General features: G+C 27.6%; 2 protein-coding genes and 1 pseudogene across 2 annotated transcripts; 1 reads left to right on the forward strand and 2 right to left on the reverse strand.

Annotated features, from left to right (window-relative positions):
• Nucleotides 1-452: 452 nt before the first annotated feature.
• On the forward strand, nucleotides 453-2,221 carry LOC132937473 (uncharacterized). The gene is made up of 5 exons (XM_061004301.1): nucleotides 453-468; nucleotides 555-674; nucleotides 1,389-1,663; nucleotides 1,777-1,936; nucleotides 2,091-2,221. Exons 2-5 carry the CDS (start codon nucleotides 578-580, stop codon nucleotides 2,219-2,221), a joined length of 663 nt encoding a protein of 220 aa, XP_060860284.1. The 5' UTR covers nucleotides 453-468; nucleotides 555-577.
• A 3,505-nt stretch (nucleotides 2,222-5,726) lies between these two features.
• LOC132933687 (death-associated inhibitor of apoptosis 1-like) lies at nucleotides 5,727-6,200 on the reverse strand (annotated as a pseudogene).
• Nucleotides 6,201-14,036: 7,836 nt separating this feature from the next.
• Nucleotides 14,037-16,488, reverse strand: LOC132935301 (zinc finger MYM-type protein 1-like). Its single transcript, XM_061001798.1, has 2 exons — nucleotides 14,703-16,488; nucleotides 14,037-14,560 (listed from the first exon to the last, which is right to left on the reverse strand). The coding sequence occupies exons 1-2, from the start codon at nucleotides 16,486-16,488 to the stop codon at nucleotides 14,037-14,039; spliced, it is 2,310 nt and encodes a 769-aa protein (XP_060857781.1).
• Between the last annotated feature and the right edge of the window lie 581 nt (nucleotides 16,489-17,069).

Here is a 17,069-nt window from a genome sequence, read left to right on the forward strand (position 1 = left end):
ATGAAGTGCTGAAAAATCTACAAGCTAATAGTACTCTTACAAAATCTGCAGATGGTCGTTATGCTTCAAAGTCATCAATTGTGAAACAATTATCTTTTACTGATAATAATACATCTATTCATGATACCTCCAAGAACAAAAATTATATGGGTAAATGTTTTAAAATAATTTCATATATAATTTGTATAGTAGTATGATGGGCAGGCAAATCAAATATTGTTTTATCTATTGATAATATATATATTATTGTCATTGTTTTTTTTTTTACATTAAGTGGTTGTAGCTTCTATAATTTTTCTATGGTAAGAATTTTAGCCTGTAGTTATAGCAAAAATATCTCATTTTATATATATATTTTTTATATAGTTGATCAGACAAATCTTGAACATGATTATCTTGATAAAAACTTAAATAATAAAGGTATTGAAACTATCAATAATGAGGTAAAATCAACTGATCTTGAAATTGGTAATTTCTTCATGCAATTTTATTTTAACTACCTATATATATAAACAATGAAAAAAGTTAATATTTCTAATACGATATTATAATAGCTGATAATGGAAGCTCAGAAGTTATGCAGAGACACCTAGCCGAGACACCTCAATATGCCAGCAATCAATTACAATCAACCAGAACTCCAGAAATTTCTAATTCTGTATCAGTTTCAAAGGGTTAGTGTAATAAATAAAATAATATTAATTGTAAAACATCCATTTCATTATTACTTAATACTTTAACTGCACATAATAATATATAATAGTTAACCATTTATTTTAGTTAATGCATATTATTGTGTCAAATATAGGATATAGTTATATTGAAATGAAACTTTCATATAGGTAACTATAGTTTTATTTCTTATACAATCACCAAAGCTCCCATTACTTGATTTTTGCTATGAATTATGATAATATATAATTATATAATATATACCATATAAATTTGGTTAAAGTAAATTAAAACTTACATTTATTATTACTCTACATTTTGAATATCTATAGGGTTCTGTACAACAATTTACAAAACTATACTAAAATAAGCATTTTAAACTGGATTTTTATTTTATTGTATTTAATATATTAAATTATTTATATTATTAATATAATTATTGTGCACAATTAAAGTTATGGTAATCTTATATATTTTATGCAATATGTTAATTATAATTATTAAATTAATTAATATTTATGGGATACTATAACAAATATATAATTATATATATAACCTGATATATAATATACACCTGCTACATTGTAGTATTTTTCAATATTAATTCATTTTTATCACTAATAATAAATATATTTGTATATGCAAAATAATACCTAACAATATATTAAAAATATTAAAAATATGTAAATTGATAATATTTTTTTTATTTTGATCAGGAACTACAGAATTTGAAAATGAAGTGCTTCATAGGCTTTCATTTTTAAAATTTGAATTAAAGCGAGCAGTAAATAACCAAAGAGATATGGCCCAAAGACTGGAGATAATAGAAACTAGACTTGAAAATATTCCATCATATGACATTTCCTATATTAACAACAATGAATCATCTTCTTTAATTGATAAAGATTTCAATATACCTCTTGACAATATAATTGATCTTGAAATCTTTGAAGAAAAAATTTCTGGCAGTAAGGAATTCCGTACTCAGTTGGTAAGAAATTATATAATATGCTGTTGGGTAACCGGTATTTTAATGTATTTAGTACTAATGTACTATGTATAAAGAAAATGTTCCTTTTATTTGTATGTATACTAATTTTTTAGGTAAATGAACTTTCATACATCGGCGGTAAACATGTCAAGGCAATGGTCAAACGGGTGATGGGAAAATTATTTAAAGACGAATTATTAAAAGATTTCTCATACACCGGTAAAAAAGGCAAAAAAAAATTTTGCAGTCTGGGTTGTACTTCTGTGATTTTCGGTATGATATAATTGTATTACTATTATATAATATAGTTATTAATATTATTATAATCAGAAATAATGAGATTTTTCAGCTTTATAGAGCTAAAATACCCAAACATCCTAAATATATTTGGTACCCATAATAATTATTCATTTTAAATATTTTTTAGATGCTGTTAAGAAGCAAAATAAATTTAAACATTCATCTCAAAATGAAATGGAGGATATCATCAAATATGTTCTCGCTCAAGCCCCGTTTAATTTAAAAAGAATTTCTGATAAGAATAATTTCTCTTCTTAAATTGCTTTTTTTAATAGTTGAAGAATTAAATTTTTTTTTTTGTTTTGATATATATCTACTTAATATATTATATATTATAAGGTAATAAAATTCTCACAAGCTGTGATAAAATTTAAAAATATTTTATTTTATATAATTTAAATTAATATAACATATTATATATTATTTAGGTAGTAACATATTCTCACAAGATGTGATTAAATTTTAAAATATTTTGTTTTATACCTATAATATTATAAATAATATATAATAATATATATTATATACAATATGTATGTGTTATTTATGTAATAAGATTCTCATAAGCTATGATTAAATTTAAAACTATTTTGTTTGTATAATTTAAATTAATATACAAGTATATATATATTGTTTATGTAGTATTACACATTCTCACAAGCTGTGATAAATTTAAAAATATTTTAAATTTGCTTTTTTAATAGTTGAAATTTTTTTTTGTTTTGATATGTAATGTATAATGTAATAAAATTCGCACAAGCTTGCTATGATTAAAGTTAATAATATTTTGTTTTATATAATTCAAATTAATATATATATATTATTTATAATGATTCATATGACTTAAAAAAAGGTAAATGATATATTATAATATATTATGTTTATTTATATCATAATACCTATTTATATTATTATGTACTATACATAATAACAATATACCTAGTTATACTAATATTTGTATGAAAATAAATAGTTTCACATACATAAAATGTGTTAAATGACTTCATTTTATTTTACCTAATATTTTGCCTATTATATATTTGACCATGTAGATAATTTATATGATATAGTTAAAATTTTAGATTTTAATAATAAAAGTATAGTAGCTTCAAGAAAATTATTTTTTTATTTTTATTAATTTGGAATAATATAGTTATTGTTGATTATAAATAAATCTCTATTAATTGTTTAATTTTTAATTTTAAATGAACATTAGTCGATAATAACAATTAAATATTTGTTTAGAAATATTTATCGCAAAACTCCAAATGGTTCAAACGTAGTTTATTAAATATTGATAAAATATTTAAAAATTTTTAATCAATAAAAATTAAATATTTATTATTCATCAAGATTTTTTATCAAATATTTATTGTACACAAAATAAATATATGTATGTTGTGTGGGTTGTTAGCTAGTTAATTTTCAAGGACATTTGTAGTTCATGTAATGTTACATTTACGTTATTTATAAAATCATTCTTTTACGTTTTAAGTAAACTTGAAATAAGTATGTATTTATATAACATAAATATTACAAATTTTTTCTCAGTTGGAGACTATAAGTACCGACGATGATACAATTTTTTCTTCACACACTGTTGGTCGTATTATACATTTATACTACGTGTAATTACTGCCTTTCAATTCAAAATCTATTTTCTTCAATATATATCAATTAACTTCTTTCAACAATTATATTCTATATTTCAATTCAAAATTCAAAATTCAATATTACACTTTAATCAATTATATAATATAATATATTATTATATCGTGTCGTCCTTGCGAAGTTCATTCTACCTATAAATATGTTACTATACATTCGTTTTCACTGCGGAGTTGCACTCGTCCACGAAACCGTAATCACTAGTTTCCGTGTATGAACGATTTCGGGAAGTCGATTAAAACCCATAATAATATGACCAGCACGGCTTGAACCATCATAGACGATTACGATCCAATCTTTATGTAATCAATCAAAAACACGCAGTGAGATGTACTTATTTTTGATGCGTTTGCCCGACGACATAGATCTAGCCATCTAGGTAATCTACAAAATATGTAACATATTATATACCTATAACTTATATGTACTATATTAGTCAGCTGATACATGCAAACATTGGATCATAATATATTATATCGCGATGATAGTCGGACGCGGGGTTTTACGTGGCTTCAATATATTAAGTACAACGGTTGAATATATGGTTGGTAATTACAGGAACCATCGTGTAATTATATAGGTAATCGTAAATTCACGAAACTGCAGAGGAATCTGAGTAAATCAGAAGAATCATAGACCAAAAACTGTATTTTTGGTTTTAAACTGTTTTTTTTCTGTTTAAAATATGATGCTGTAAACCAAGGCTGGGAAAGTTAATGATTTTTTTTAACTCAGTAAATTAAATTAATATGCACCAATAACAAAAAGTTAAAAGTTAACTTAACTATAGGTTAACTCAGTTAAGTTATAAGTTAATACACACTTTTTGTTAACTTTTTATTAAGTTACTAGCGTACTTAATTTCTTTCCAACCAAAAACTAAATTACAGGATATAGACGATATAGTGTTTATACTTCATACAGTATTTCCATATAAGTTAGATTCGAATGATATAAATTTTAAACTACGAAGAATATCTGATACATATTATTTAACATGAAATCTAAATAGACCAAAATAATGAAATATTATAAAATTAAAAACAAAATAAATTAACTTAACTTACTTCTTAAAATGAAAAATTAACCCATTAATCTCATGTAAATTAAGAAAGACATTTAGTAAGTTAACAGTTAAGTTAATGAAAAGCCAAAAGTAACTAGTTAAGTTAAAAAGTTAAAATAAAATTAACTTTTTAACCCGTTAATGCCCAGCCTTGCTTTTAACCAAATAAATTGTTTGAGTAAAATTGTTTAAATAACTTAATTTTAATTTAATATGTTATTTACTTAAGTATATATGCCAATATGCCGTGTACTAATTAACTGATAGTAGGGTGAAATAGCCGATTCCTATGACCCCCCGCTTCACCACCCCCAACACCTATACTGCGCTTGATCGCGCTTGATCGCACTTGATCGCGCTTGATCGCGTTTGATAACCCCCCGCCTCACCTCCAAACCATACCACGGCAACGTTGGCCACGCTTGATAACCCCCCGCCACACCTCCTACCATCACATACATCATCACCACCCCACCCCGCCCATATCTCGGTAACGCTGATCGCGGTGAATAGCCCTCCGCCTCACCTCCTACCATCACATACATCATCACCACCCCACCCCGCCCATATCTCGGTAACGTCGATCACAGTGAATAGCCCCCCGCCTCACCTCCTACCATAATATACATCATCACCACCCCACCCCGCCCATATCTCGATAACGTTGATCGCGGTGGATAACCCCCCGCCTCACCCCGACACAAACCACACCGCAAGCTCATCAGACGCTCACCGCGCGGCGGCCGCCCCGTCCGTGGTGCGCTCTGTCCGTCACGCGGACGGACTCATCGGCCGACGTCCGCTCGACCCGTATATCACTGACGGTGGCGCCATCTATCCGATAATCGGGTGGACGCGGTTTTTCGAATTGTATCATATATACATACGTACATACATACAAGCAGGATACCAAGTAAAATATTAACACGATTTAATTGTTTAATATAATTTGTTGTTTATTCAATACAAATATCATATATACATATATAAAATAGGTTATTGTGTTATAATGAACATGGGTGGTGCTAAAGATCACCCGACAAAATCGTACGATTCAGATTTACATAAATGGGCTCGACTATTACTATTATCACGATTATTACCAACATCATACGGTTCTGATTTACATCTACAGTCTCGAAGGCCGTCATTATTACTACGCTTGTTATTAAGTTTTTTTTTACATTTTCAATAAATTCCATGCCTTTATATAATAATACGAATACACATTTGGGGTTGTGCATGGCGTGTTGCTGCCACACTTCATCATTTTCCTCCCATTGCCCCAACAATAAACCGCAGACATTGAACCAAGTCGCCCGTTCCGGAATAAGTGAATCCGCATTCGGCCAGCGAATATTTATCTTGACACGACCGAGGTGAGTGTGAATCGAATGTTTTCAGCCTCGATAAAAAGCTTGTATACTGAGGATATTCAGGATCCGATTTCTTGTGTACTAAACCTACTAGTGATCGGGAATCGGCGGTAAGTTTTAATAAATTCATTGCAAATGAAGCGTATGAAAATGTTTTAAATCGTAAATAAAGCGTGTTCTAACTGTTAACGTTTAAACGTGAATAAGACACTTCTAGCCAGTGTAACCGTCTGTAAGCAACTGTCGGCTATACGGTGATAGCTTAAGCTAGCGGGCATTGTAAGTTATATGCAGATAATAATAATATAAATTAAAATATTTGAACGGTGATACAATATTTTGTTATCCCCCCAGTTATCAGATAACAGTCTTGACCGTCGTAGACAGATTTGCGGCATATTATTACCGTCACTGGTATCGTTATCACGTTCGACACATGTCTCGCTATGTACATATTGTTACCGTTAATTATAAAATGTATTATGTCCCGGCGCCGCTGAGTACTAGCGGTCGAATATTTCTACAGCCTTTATAGATAACGTCGGATACCCACCACACACACATACATACATACAAAAATAGTATACAGTTTTCTTATTATATAATTACATACGAAAAAACTAATCGCTAAATCAAACGTTGTACACCAGAGTGTATATCAAACACACACATATACATAAACTTGTAACAATTTTTATTTTTCAAAATATACACGTAAAAATATAGAGATATTTATTTGCATTCACACATTCCTCACTCATATACACATAGGCTAGTTCATACATATTTATATACTTACATATGATATACATACACAAGTAGTCTATATTTGTATAATATAGGGAAATTTCTTCAGTTTAAGGGGGCATTTCTATATGCTCTACCGTGTAACAAAACATTTTAAAAAGTATTATTACATTCATTATAACAAACACCTAAACATACTATAAAACTTACATATTGTATTATATATATGATCATTTATTCCTATACATGGTACATATATGCAGTATTCATACATAAATAAGATACTTTCATATTATATATACCACCACACATATCTAATCTTGTTATACAGCTTACATATCAATATAAGATACTTAGTTAAAGAATATACATTATTACATGTAGACACACTCACACATAAAAGACATACTTACAAAATACTAAGTCGAATTTACATAGATGCATTTAAACACTCTAATACATCCACCCTAATAAGTATTTTCAAAAGTACAACATAGCTCATCAATTGGTTATACCTACTACTACAAAATTGTTATGTCTAATAATCATCTCGATAGTTAAATTTCTTTGGACGAGACCATAGTACAGCGCTTCCCAACCTTTTTCCCTCGCGGCACCCTAATCCCAACCCATATTTAACCGCGGCACACTTGTCACTGGCATAGAACCTACGCTTGAACACGCATATAGAAAAATATCTCAATTAAAATAGGTAGATCTACATATATTTTATTCAGCTCAGAGGATTACCCAACAACATACACAAAATTATATATTTATGTCACACGATATTATAAATGTATGTAACTAGTAGGTATACTGACTAAGGAGAATAAAGTATATCGACTCTGAGTGTCTTAGACGTCGTCTTCGAGTATAGTTTGACCACTCAATGCAAAAATAAAACTATCATATTTCGACTTGACCGTTGATACTGTACATTTCATGTTAGACATAATACAACATTTATTTTATTATATTTGAATTAAACACAAATATGCTTATACATCCTTACTTTTCATTTTAACCATATCCACTAGTCTATATATTATAATTACCTAAACTTGCCTTATATTATTTCCAAAATATTCACTTTTAAGTATAGGGTTGCATAATAGATATCACACCATATAACCACAGAATAGATGAAATCTATTTCATCTATTCTGTGATGTAACATTTTCATTGTACGACATTAATTCTTAGAATCTCTGGATAACATATACAAAATACAAACATTGTATATACTTTTTATTATTTTTTAAAATAACATTTTTAATGGATCTTCTGTATAAATGCATCCGGGGCCTTTTAAGTAAGTACCGGGCTGACACTGTGTATTGCGATACAAGGTAATCGATACTTCATATTATAATTGTATCGAGAAACAAGATACAAGATACAACTGACCCTGACTAGTGACTGTTATTATGCAATACACATTATTTAATAGACATAGACATATTTTAATAGACCACGGAATATAATATACCGTATCTACAGATACATAAAATACCTACTAACTGAAGTTAACTACAAAACAAAATAGGTAAGTACCTACGTACAGCACGAGCATTTTTATAAATAATATTTACATTTATAATAATATACGTGATAGTTAATACTATCTCTAAATATATTGTGATTGTGATGTTAATATACAAATATAATTTTTTGCTGATATAGTATAAATACAAAGCATACCTCATTATATTAATTATTAATATCTAATCATTACTAAATATGAATGAATTATACTATTTCTGGTCATTGACCAATGATAAATTAACTTTAAAACAGTTTTAAATGTTTTAAAAACAAATTATAGTATATAAAGACCGGATTTATATGCATTTTAAATTGTAAAAGATGCACGCAAAAATGGAATAAAAAAATTAAAATACGCAAGAAAAAAAATACAAAACATGCGAGATTAAATTTGCAGCATTAATTATTTATTAACTTTATTAAAATTCTTATGTACAAAAGTAAAAAATTAAATTAAAATTAACTTTTTAACCCGTTAATGCCCAGCCTTGTTTTTAACCAAACAAATTGTTTGAGTAAAATTGTTTAAATAACTTAATTTTAATTTTAATTTAATATGTTATTTACTTAAGTATATATGTCAATATGCCGTGTACTGATATATTTTTCACTGTTTACTTATTTCTTATTGTAAATCTTAAAAGTATTTGAAATGTATTTTAAATATTTCTGAATAGATGTTTTATGTGGAAATCATAATATTAATTATAAAGTAAAGATATTATAGATTTGGTAATTTTTCAATAAAATTAAAAAAAAAAAACTGAAATGATGGATGGTATTTAATAGATATAATTATTTAATACTTTAACGTTTTTTCTGAAGGATATTTATTATTAATAATAAACCGAAAAAAACACATTAATCACATGGATTTTATACTGTTTTAAATATATTATGTTTTATTTGTTTAAATCAATGAAAAAAAATTTTTTAAACAAATGTTCTAAACGTAACAACCCTATCGGTTGTCTCCTCGGTACTCGATGATACGGAAAAAAACCATCACAACCCTGGGAGGAATACGTGGCCTACAGTTGTATTGAAATCCCCCGCCTAGGTACGATGATACTATACGGTGTATTATTATGAAAGTACGTACCTATAAGTAGGTATATACTTATACCTAACATTGGTCGACGGATGTGTAAAAAATTTGGCGTCCGTAAGCGAAACAGAAGAAATGTCGGATTGATTTAGGACAGATGAACAGTATTATATTATAATTAATAATAATAGCCCTATCGTGAAATTGAAAATTATATTATTATATTTTACACAATTGTAAATGCATTTTTAAATGGTGGGCGGACTAAAAAATAATAATTGAAATATTATATTGCGATATTATACTACATAATATTATTAAAATAAAATTAAATAATGTCAAAATTCAGATTCGGATTCAAAATTTGGTTAATGGCTAAAGAAGTTCAAGGAAAGTAAAAGATACATTTTCACTTTAAATGACATTGTCCTACAAATCATATTTCAAAATATAAGTTTAAGAGTCGTCTAAAACACCGCATGAACCATGCCAATGAGCTAAATCAAATACATAATCAATCAAAAATATAGGTATTATATTATATTATATGTAAAAATTAAATTTTATGTTATAATATGTTCTTAATTATTTTCTATGTGATATCTGTATTGCAAAGAATTTAGTTAATCATATATATTTGATTTAGTAATTAGACTCACATCTCTGTTGAATATGGTTTCATAATAATTTATTGTTTTATCAACTTTATGTAATTATACCTATACATAATAATTATATACTTTTCAAATATTTTTTTCAGATTATTATAATCGTAACCAACTATAAAATAAATATGAAAATTACTCAAGCTACATTCTCTCAGTTATATCGTGTGTATACCTATAAACCCAAATTAAAACCACGTGTATATATCGTATACCTACCGAGTACGATTGGTAAATCCTAGTTTTAACTAGTAAAACCTAGCTTTGTCAATTAGGTAGGCTGACTAATCATAAAACACAGTAAACGACATTATTATCAATTTACGTATTTTTCGTTCATTTTGTTCCAAATATGTTGCAGTTATTGCCAGTACCATATACTACCATGTAAAGATAATATAGGTACAAAGCAGAAAAATATTTTGACTGTGTGACCAATAAATATTTTGTGAACAAATCAGGGCTTACATTTGAAAAAAAATATTCGTTTTATGTTATTTACAATTAAAATGCTATTCAACTTTTGCGTTTATTATTATTCTGAATTAAAACGTTACCTATCCAAGTTTTGCGTTTATCGTTGTACGGAATTAAAACGTTATCCAAGCTTAATGCTTATCGTTATTTAGAACTAAAACGATAACAAGTCTTGCATTTAACGTTATTTAAAATATCTATTAAATTTAAAAATAATAGCTTATGTGTGTAGGTAATGGCCCGGTTTCGGAATATAATATTATAATCAATTCTTATATTATTCGCAAGAAATAAATGTTTCCATGAAACCAATAGACCTTTTAAAAAATAGATTTTAAAATATTTCGTTTTGCGTTAACTTTTGGTCAATGATATTCTATAAATTATGATATTATATAATACATTTTGTTAATCGTTATGTTTTATTTTGTGGTATTTAATTATTTTTGATTATCGCATTTTTGATTATCGCTTTCCGTTATAATTACGATTACAAATTTCAATAGTTTTTTGTCAAATATAACGTAATTATAACGTTTGCAAGCCTTGGGACAAATACAAATGAGTCGTCATCAACCAATTTGCGGTGTCTTCAATACCAGCAACAGGTATACGGCATATAATATCAAAATACAGTCAGTTGTAGGTATAGTTAACCAAGGCTTGGCAATTTAGTGATATTTTTTAACCCAGTTAAGTTAAGTTAATATGCACCAATAACAAAAAGTTAAAAGTTAAAAGTTAATTTTACTATAGGTTAACTCAGTTAAGTTAAAAGTTAATACCCACTCTTTGTTAACTTTTTATTAAGTTAAAAAAAAGTTAATTTGTTAATACAGCACTAGCGTACTTAATTTTTCTCCAACCCAAAACTAAATTGTACGATATAGTGTTAATACTTCATACAGTATTTCCATATTAGTTAGCCTCGAATGATATAAATTTTTAACTTTAAACAATTTACGATACATATTTTTTGACATGAAAACGAAATAGACTGAAATAGTGAAATATTATAAAATTAAAAACAAAATAAATTAACTTAACTTACTTCTTAAAATGAAAAATTAACTCGTTAATTTCACATAAATTAAGAAACAAATGTAGTAAGTTAACAGTTAAGTTAATGAATAGCCAAAAGTAACTAGTTAAGTTAAAAAGTTAAAATAAAATTGTAGTTAAATATACTTTGTAATTTGTATAGTACAAATAAAGTGTAATAGTTGATGAGTCGGCTTCTATTTTCATTTCACATGATTTTTCGTATTTTCGTATTAATATATCATATACCAGATACCTACATACCTGACACGGAATAATATATAATAATATAAAAAGTACCTATTTGTATTATAGAAATATTTAATACCTATGCGTAGATTGTTATAGTGAAATCCATTTTATGTTGTTAGTTTTAATATTTCAAACTTGAATATATATATAGGAGGAAAGAGGTATTCTCGTTTAGAGGTTTTTAAATTCTTGTGCGTCATTTAAATAAATTTATATTATTTACAGTATGGCTAGTATTAAAACCAACAATGCAAAATGTACGCATATAAGTTCCTAAATGCAAATTTGCCATGCTGTACGCGTTTGTAAGACGGAGTATACGGAGACAACATAATGTAATAAAATGTTATTGGAATTTATTCTGTAATGAACAATATTATATTATATTTTGGGTCTCACGTAGTATCAGTTGTTATAATATAAGGCGCAGTATAATATAGTAACTACGTTATAAGAGAGTGGATTTAAATATTCTAAAAATAAAAAAAATTAAGACTGTTAATACACGATTGTATAAGACCCTAAGAGGTCATCATATTAATAGGTATTAATTCATAACTTTTTCCAAGGCCTGTCAGTCTAGCACCATTAATACATTTTTTTTCGATTTCATTAAAAATTACTATACGTAGTATAAGTACTTACTCAATGCAGTATAAATTTATATAATGATCTGCAGTAATAAAAAATTCAAAATTTGTAACTTCAAAAAAACTTACTATGTGCATCAAACAAATGTTTTTATACTCAGGATGTATTTCTTTGGCTTTAACCAAAGTCTGAACACGAACTTCAAATATATGCGTTCCTTATAGTGATATATTATTATAATATGTAGGTATGTGGAAATATATATGACAGCAAATCATACAGCGTACCTACCTAATTAAACGTTATAATTAATTTTATGTAAACTTAAAAACTATTAATTTAAGTCGGTCGGTAAAATAAACATAAAAAAAACATCGAAGTTTGGGTAGGAAGCTTGATGACGAAGACCAACATCTTAGACATGCTATATTATAAACTCGGGGTCCGTACGATGACGAACACACGGTGAAGAAGTTAAAATATACACGTGCTAATTTTTTTTTAAATGTATACTACCCATATCAATATGGGATAACTTTTAATGAAATAGTCATCGGAAAATAGCATTGTGTACCGATCTAATATTAACAAATATACGACTAGGTACAGTAGATAGAACCTCATTAATTGACAATAATGGAGGCTCTATGTTGTTCGAATTCATGATTGTCCAAATGAAACAAAATAATCTATGAAATGAGCCTAGACACAAATTTATACAATGTGTGACTATTCAGTAAAAAAACAATGTATACCTATTGTAGGTTTAGGAAATAAAAATATTATTTTGTAGTATACAATGCCTAATTGGGCACTACAAAATACAAAATAACTATGGTCCGATTAGCCTACTTTTCTCATAATATACTAATATAGTACCTATGCGTAATAATATTACAATAATAATAAAATGGATAGGTGCAAAATGCATAATATTATAAATATTAATAATCGTCAACTACATTGAATGTTTTATGTATGATATTGTTTTGACCCTAAGAGTCCTTAAACTATTAATTTATGTCAGTAAATAAAAAAAAAAACTTATTATAATATTATAATACCATGTTAACGTAAATTGTAATCAATGATTTCTGTAGATACCTATTGTTTTAATATGGTTGGTAGATCCTTGGTATTATAATATTGTGCATCATCCAATACACCGACCCGTAACTATTTGGTCACACTCTATCTATTAGTGTAATTATGAGCAGTGCCGGCGCTAGGTTTTGCGGGGCCCGGGGCAAGTAAAAAATGCAGGGCCCTCATTCGTATCTTATACATTACATCCCCATTCCAAATTAATTATAGATTTAATTCAAAAGATAATTTTGTCCATCGATTTTAAAACCAACAATTATTTTACATTAAGTAGGTATGTAAAGAAAATCAAAACAATCAATGATAAATGTATAATCATATTATTATTTGCATACAAAATAAACTAATAAGTAAGGTTAAAATACTAGTAGATAAGTAATAACTTATAAATAACTTATAAACGAAGTTTAAAAAAAATGAGTGTGCTGAACAATTAACAATATTTTTTTTTATATTAAATACATAATAAATTGTTAAAGTAAAATGTTGTCAGTTATAATTCTTTAATTTTTCTAGCTTTTTTAGATGCAAAATCATTTATTATATCTTCATAATTTAGTTGTTCTGAAAGTTCTTTTTCTATAGAAATTGTAGCAAGTCCAGTAAGTCTTTGTTGTGACATGGTACTTCGTAAATAAGTTTTTATAAGTTTTAATTTTGAGAATGTTCTCTCTGCTCCAGCTGATGTAAGCGGAATTGTCAACATAATTCGTAAGGCAATATTTAAGTTGGGAAATGCGTTCGTTTTTTTTATTTCAGAAAGTACTTGAAGTGGTGTAGTATTTTTATCAATTAAATGGCGGAAAATTAATATTTCTTCGTATAAATCATAACCATTTAAATCTTTTTTGTCATTATCTGATAAACGTATTTCCAAATCTTTGCAGCAATTTAAAATTTCTAAATCAGGGACATAACAAAGTTTTTCAACATCATACAAAAATCCAAAAACGTCATTAAATGTATTTATTTGATCGAATCGCTTTGTTATTGCACTTATTGCACCATCCACTATAACTAAGAAGTAATTACATTTAAATTCATCTTCTGTGTTTTGTATGACGTCATCGGCTCCTTCGTATCCAAACATTTGTTTTTTTTTTTCGTAATCGTTGTATTTTAAAGACTGGTTCAATTTTTAACTTGTTTGCTAAATCACATGCTTCTCTTTTGGCCGCATTAAAACCATTATTTCTGTACTCGGTCAAGAATATTTGGAGAGCTTTAAGTAACTTTGTAGATGTATTTAAATTAGTTTGTGGATTTTGAAGTGATTTGCTAACAATATTTACTTCATTCAAAACGCTGTACCAAATACACAAACTAATTAAAAAATTGTAAGTACACATTTCTGCAGTTAATGAATTCGTTTCACTCGATATCATGGAATCATTAGTTGTTTCATTAATTTCATCTAAAGCATCTATGATTTCCTTAACCTGAAACCTAATCGCTTTAACACTTGAGTGGCGACTTTCCCACCTGGTTTCTGACCACTTTTTAACAGTCCATTGATGGCAATGTTTTTTAAAAATACCCCATCGAGCAGTCGATGCTGAAAATATAGTAAATATTCTTTCTATAGTCCCAAAAAAGTGCATAGCTCGTGCAGAGGTTTTAGCCGTATCTTTTAGAACTAGATTGAGGCTATGTGCCCAACAAGGCATAAACAAAGCTCGAGGGTTCTGATTTAAAATTCTACTTTGGACACCTTGATATTGACCAACCATATTGGCACCGTTATCGTAACCCTGTCCACGGCAGTCAGCTATATCAATATCATAATCTTTTAATTTTTTTAAAAGTACATTCGAAAGATTTAACCCAGTAGAAGAACAAATATTTGTAAAATCTATAAAGAATTCCTTAATAGTAGGATTTGTAAATTCATCGTCTAAGCTCATGTCTACAATTCTAATAACTAAAGAAAGTTGCTCTTGGCGGCTTATGTCTGGCGTACAATCCATAATAACGGCATAATATTTGGCAGATTTAATTTTTTGAATAATTTTTTTATTTATTTCGCTGGCCATTATCTCAATTAACTCATTTTGTATATCATGCCCTAGGTAATGAGTATGAGTTTTATGATCTCTTATTCTTTTCAAATGTTCAAAAATGAAAGGGTCAAATTTGGCAAACATTTCCATCAGACCTAGAAATTTGCCATTATTAGGTTGATAAAGAATGTCCGTGTTACCTCTAAATGCGTCGTTATGCTTAGCCAAAAAATGTATTGCCGCTATAATACGCTTTAAGACTTCTCTCCAATGATTTTTTTCTTTTTCTATGAGTATCTGATGGGCTTTATCAATAGTCTCTAATTTTCCTAATCTTTGCCTCAACTCTGACCAATCAATTGCACTTTTTATGTGAGCTTGAGAAATTTCATGCGTTTTCAATCTTTCAGATATATGTTTCCAGTCCCTTAAACCAACAGTAGCCAAAGAACTAATACGTAGATTCGTTGCGTGACTTGGAAAAAGTTTACAACAAAAACAATAGACGCGATCACTCGAAACACTATATACTAGCCACTGACGATCAATAAACTCACCATTAGATAATTTTCTAGAATACAAACTATTAGAAAATTGTCTTTCAGTTTTATCAATTGAGCTAATAGGATATTTTATGTTAATATTTCTTCTTGGTCCAAGTTTGACTAAATCAACTCTTAGGTAGGAATTTATAGAATCTGGCCAGTTATAAGGGTCTGATAAGTCTATGTCTTTAACAACATTTAAAATAGTTGTTGAATCTAGATTATGCGATATTGGCTTTTCACTTTTTTCACTTGAAGGTGGTAAAGCAATATCTAAATTTACATTAAAAACATTTTCTACGACGGACTGTGGTTTAGATTGGTCTTGTTTATTTAATATTTGTTCATTATTAGAATTAGAAGTACTACTAGACTGTGGTAATTGAAGAAATCGCGACATTGACCCTCGTTGTTTTTTTATAAATTCTTCTTTTTTTTGTTTTTTAATTCTTTTTTGGTGCCCAGAGGGATAGGAACGAAATTTATCGCGATCGTGACTGTCCATAGTAGATTGGATAAATAACTAAAAATAACGAAATTATTTTACTGATTGCTAAATATCGATTATTTATATAATTATATATTTATATGTGAACATCTATATATTTATTATGACTACATAAGATACCAGAAATATCAAATTTACCGTAAAATTAAAACCAGTCTTGTAGTTAAGACTTACAGATCAAGCCGATTTAATATTATTTCAACGAAAACAATAATATTTTTATTGATGCCAAATTGTTATGAAAAATAATTAATAATGTGAATTTTGTGGTATTTAAATACAAGTATTTATATTATGTTAAAAATACTCTTAAAAAGTATTCAGAATGTTTAAAAAATACATTAAAAACATTGTATTTAGAATAGGTACCAAAAAATACTTCAAAAAGTATTTTAATACACGTATTCAAATACTTGTATTCGAATGCTTTACAAGACTGATTAAAACAAATAAATTATAAAATTACTTACTTA

The sequence above is a fragment of the Metopolophium dirhodum genome, chromosome 1 (genome assembly GCF_019925205.1).
Source record: "Metopolophium dirhodum isolate CAU chromosome 1, ASM1992520v1, whole genome shotgun sequence".
NCBI classification, from domain to species: domain Eukaryota; kingdom Metazoa; phylum Arthropoda; class Insecta; order Hemiptera; family Aphididae; genus Metopolophium; species Metopolophium dirhodum.

Excerpts from the sequence above, each read along its gene's own strand:
- LOC132937473 (XM_061004301.1), top strand. The coding sequence starts at position 578 with ATGCAGAGACACCTAGCCGAGACACCTCAATATGCCAGCAATCAATTA. Across the intron at positions 675-1,388 it reads TTCTGTATCAGTTTCAAAGG|GAACTACAGAATTTGAAAAT; the intron begins GTTAGTGTAATA and ends TATTTTGATCAG. Across the intron at positions 1,937-2,090 it reads TTGTACTTCTGTGATTTTCG|ATGCTGTTAAGAAGCAAAAT; the intron begins GTATGATATAAT and ends AATATTTTTTAG.
- LOC132935301 (XM_061001798.1), bottom strand. The coding sequence starts at position 16,488 with ATGTCGCGATTTCTTCAATTACCACAGTCTAGTAGTACTTCTAATTCT. Across the intron at positions 14,561-14,702 it reads TGCGGCCAAAAGAGAAGCAT|TTATAGTGGATGGTGCAATA; the intron begins GTGATTTAGCAA and ends ATTACTTCTTAG.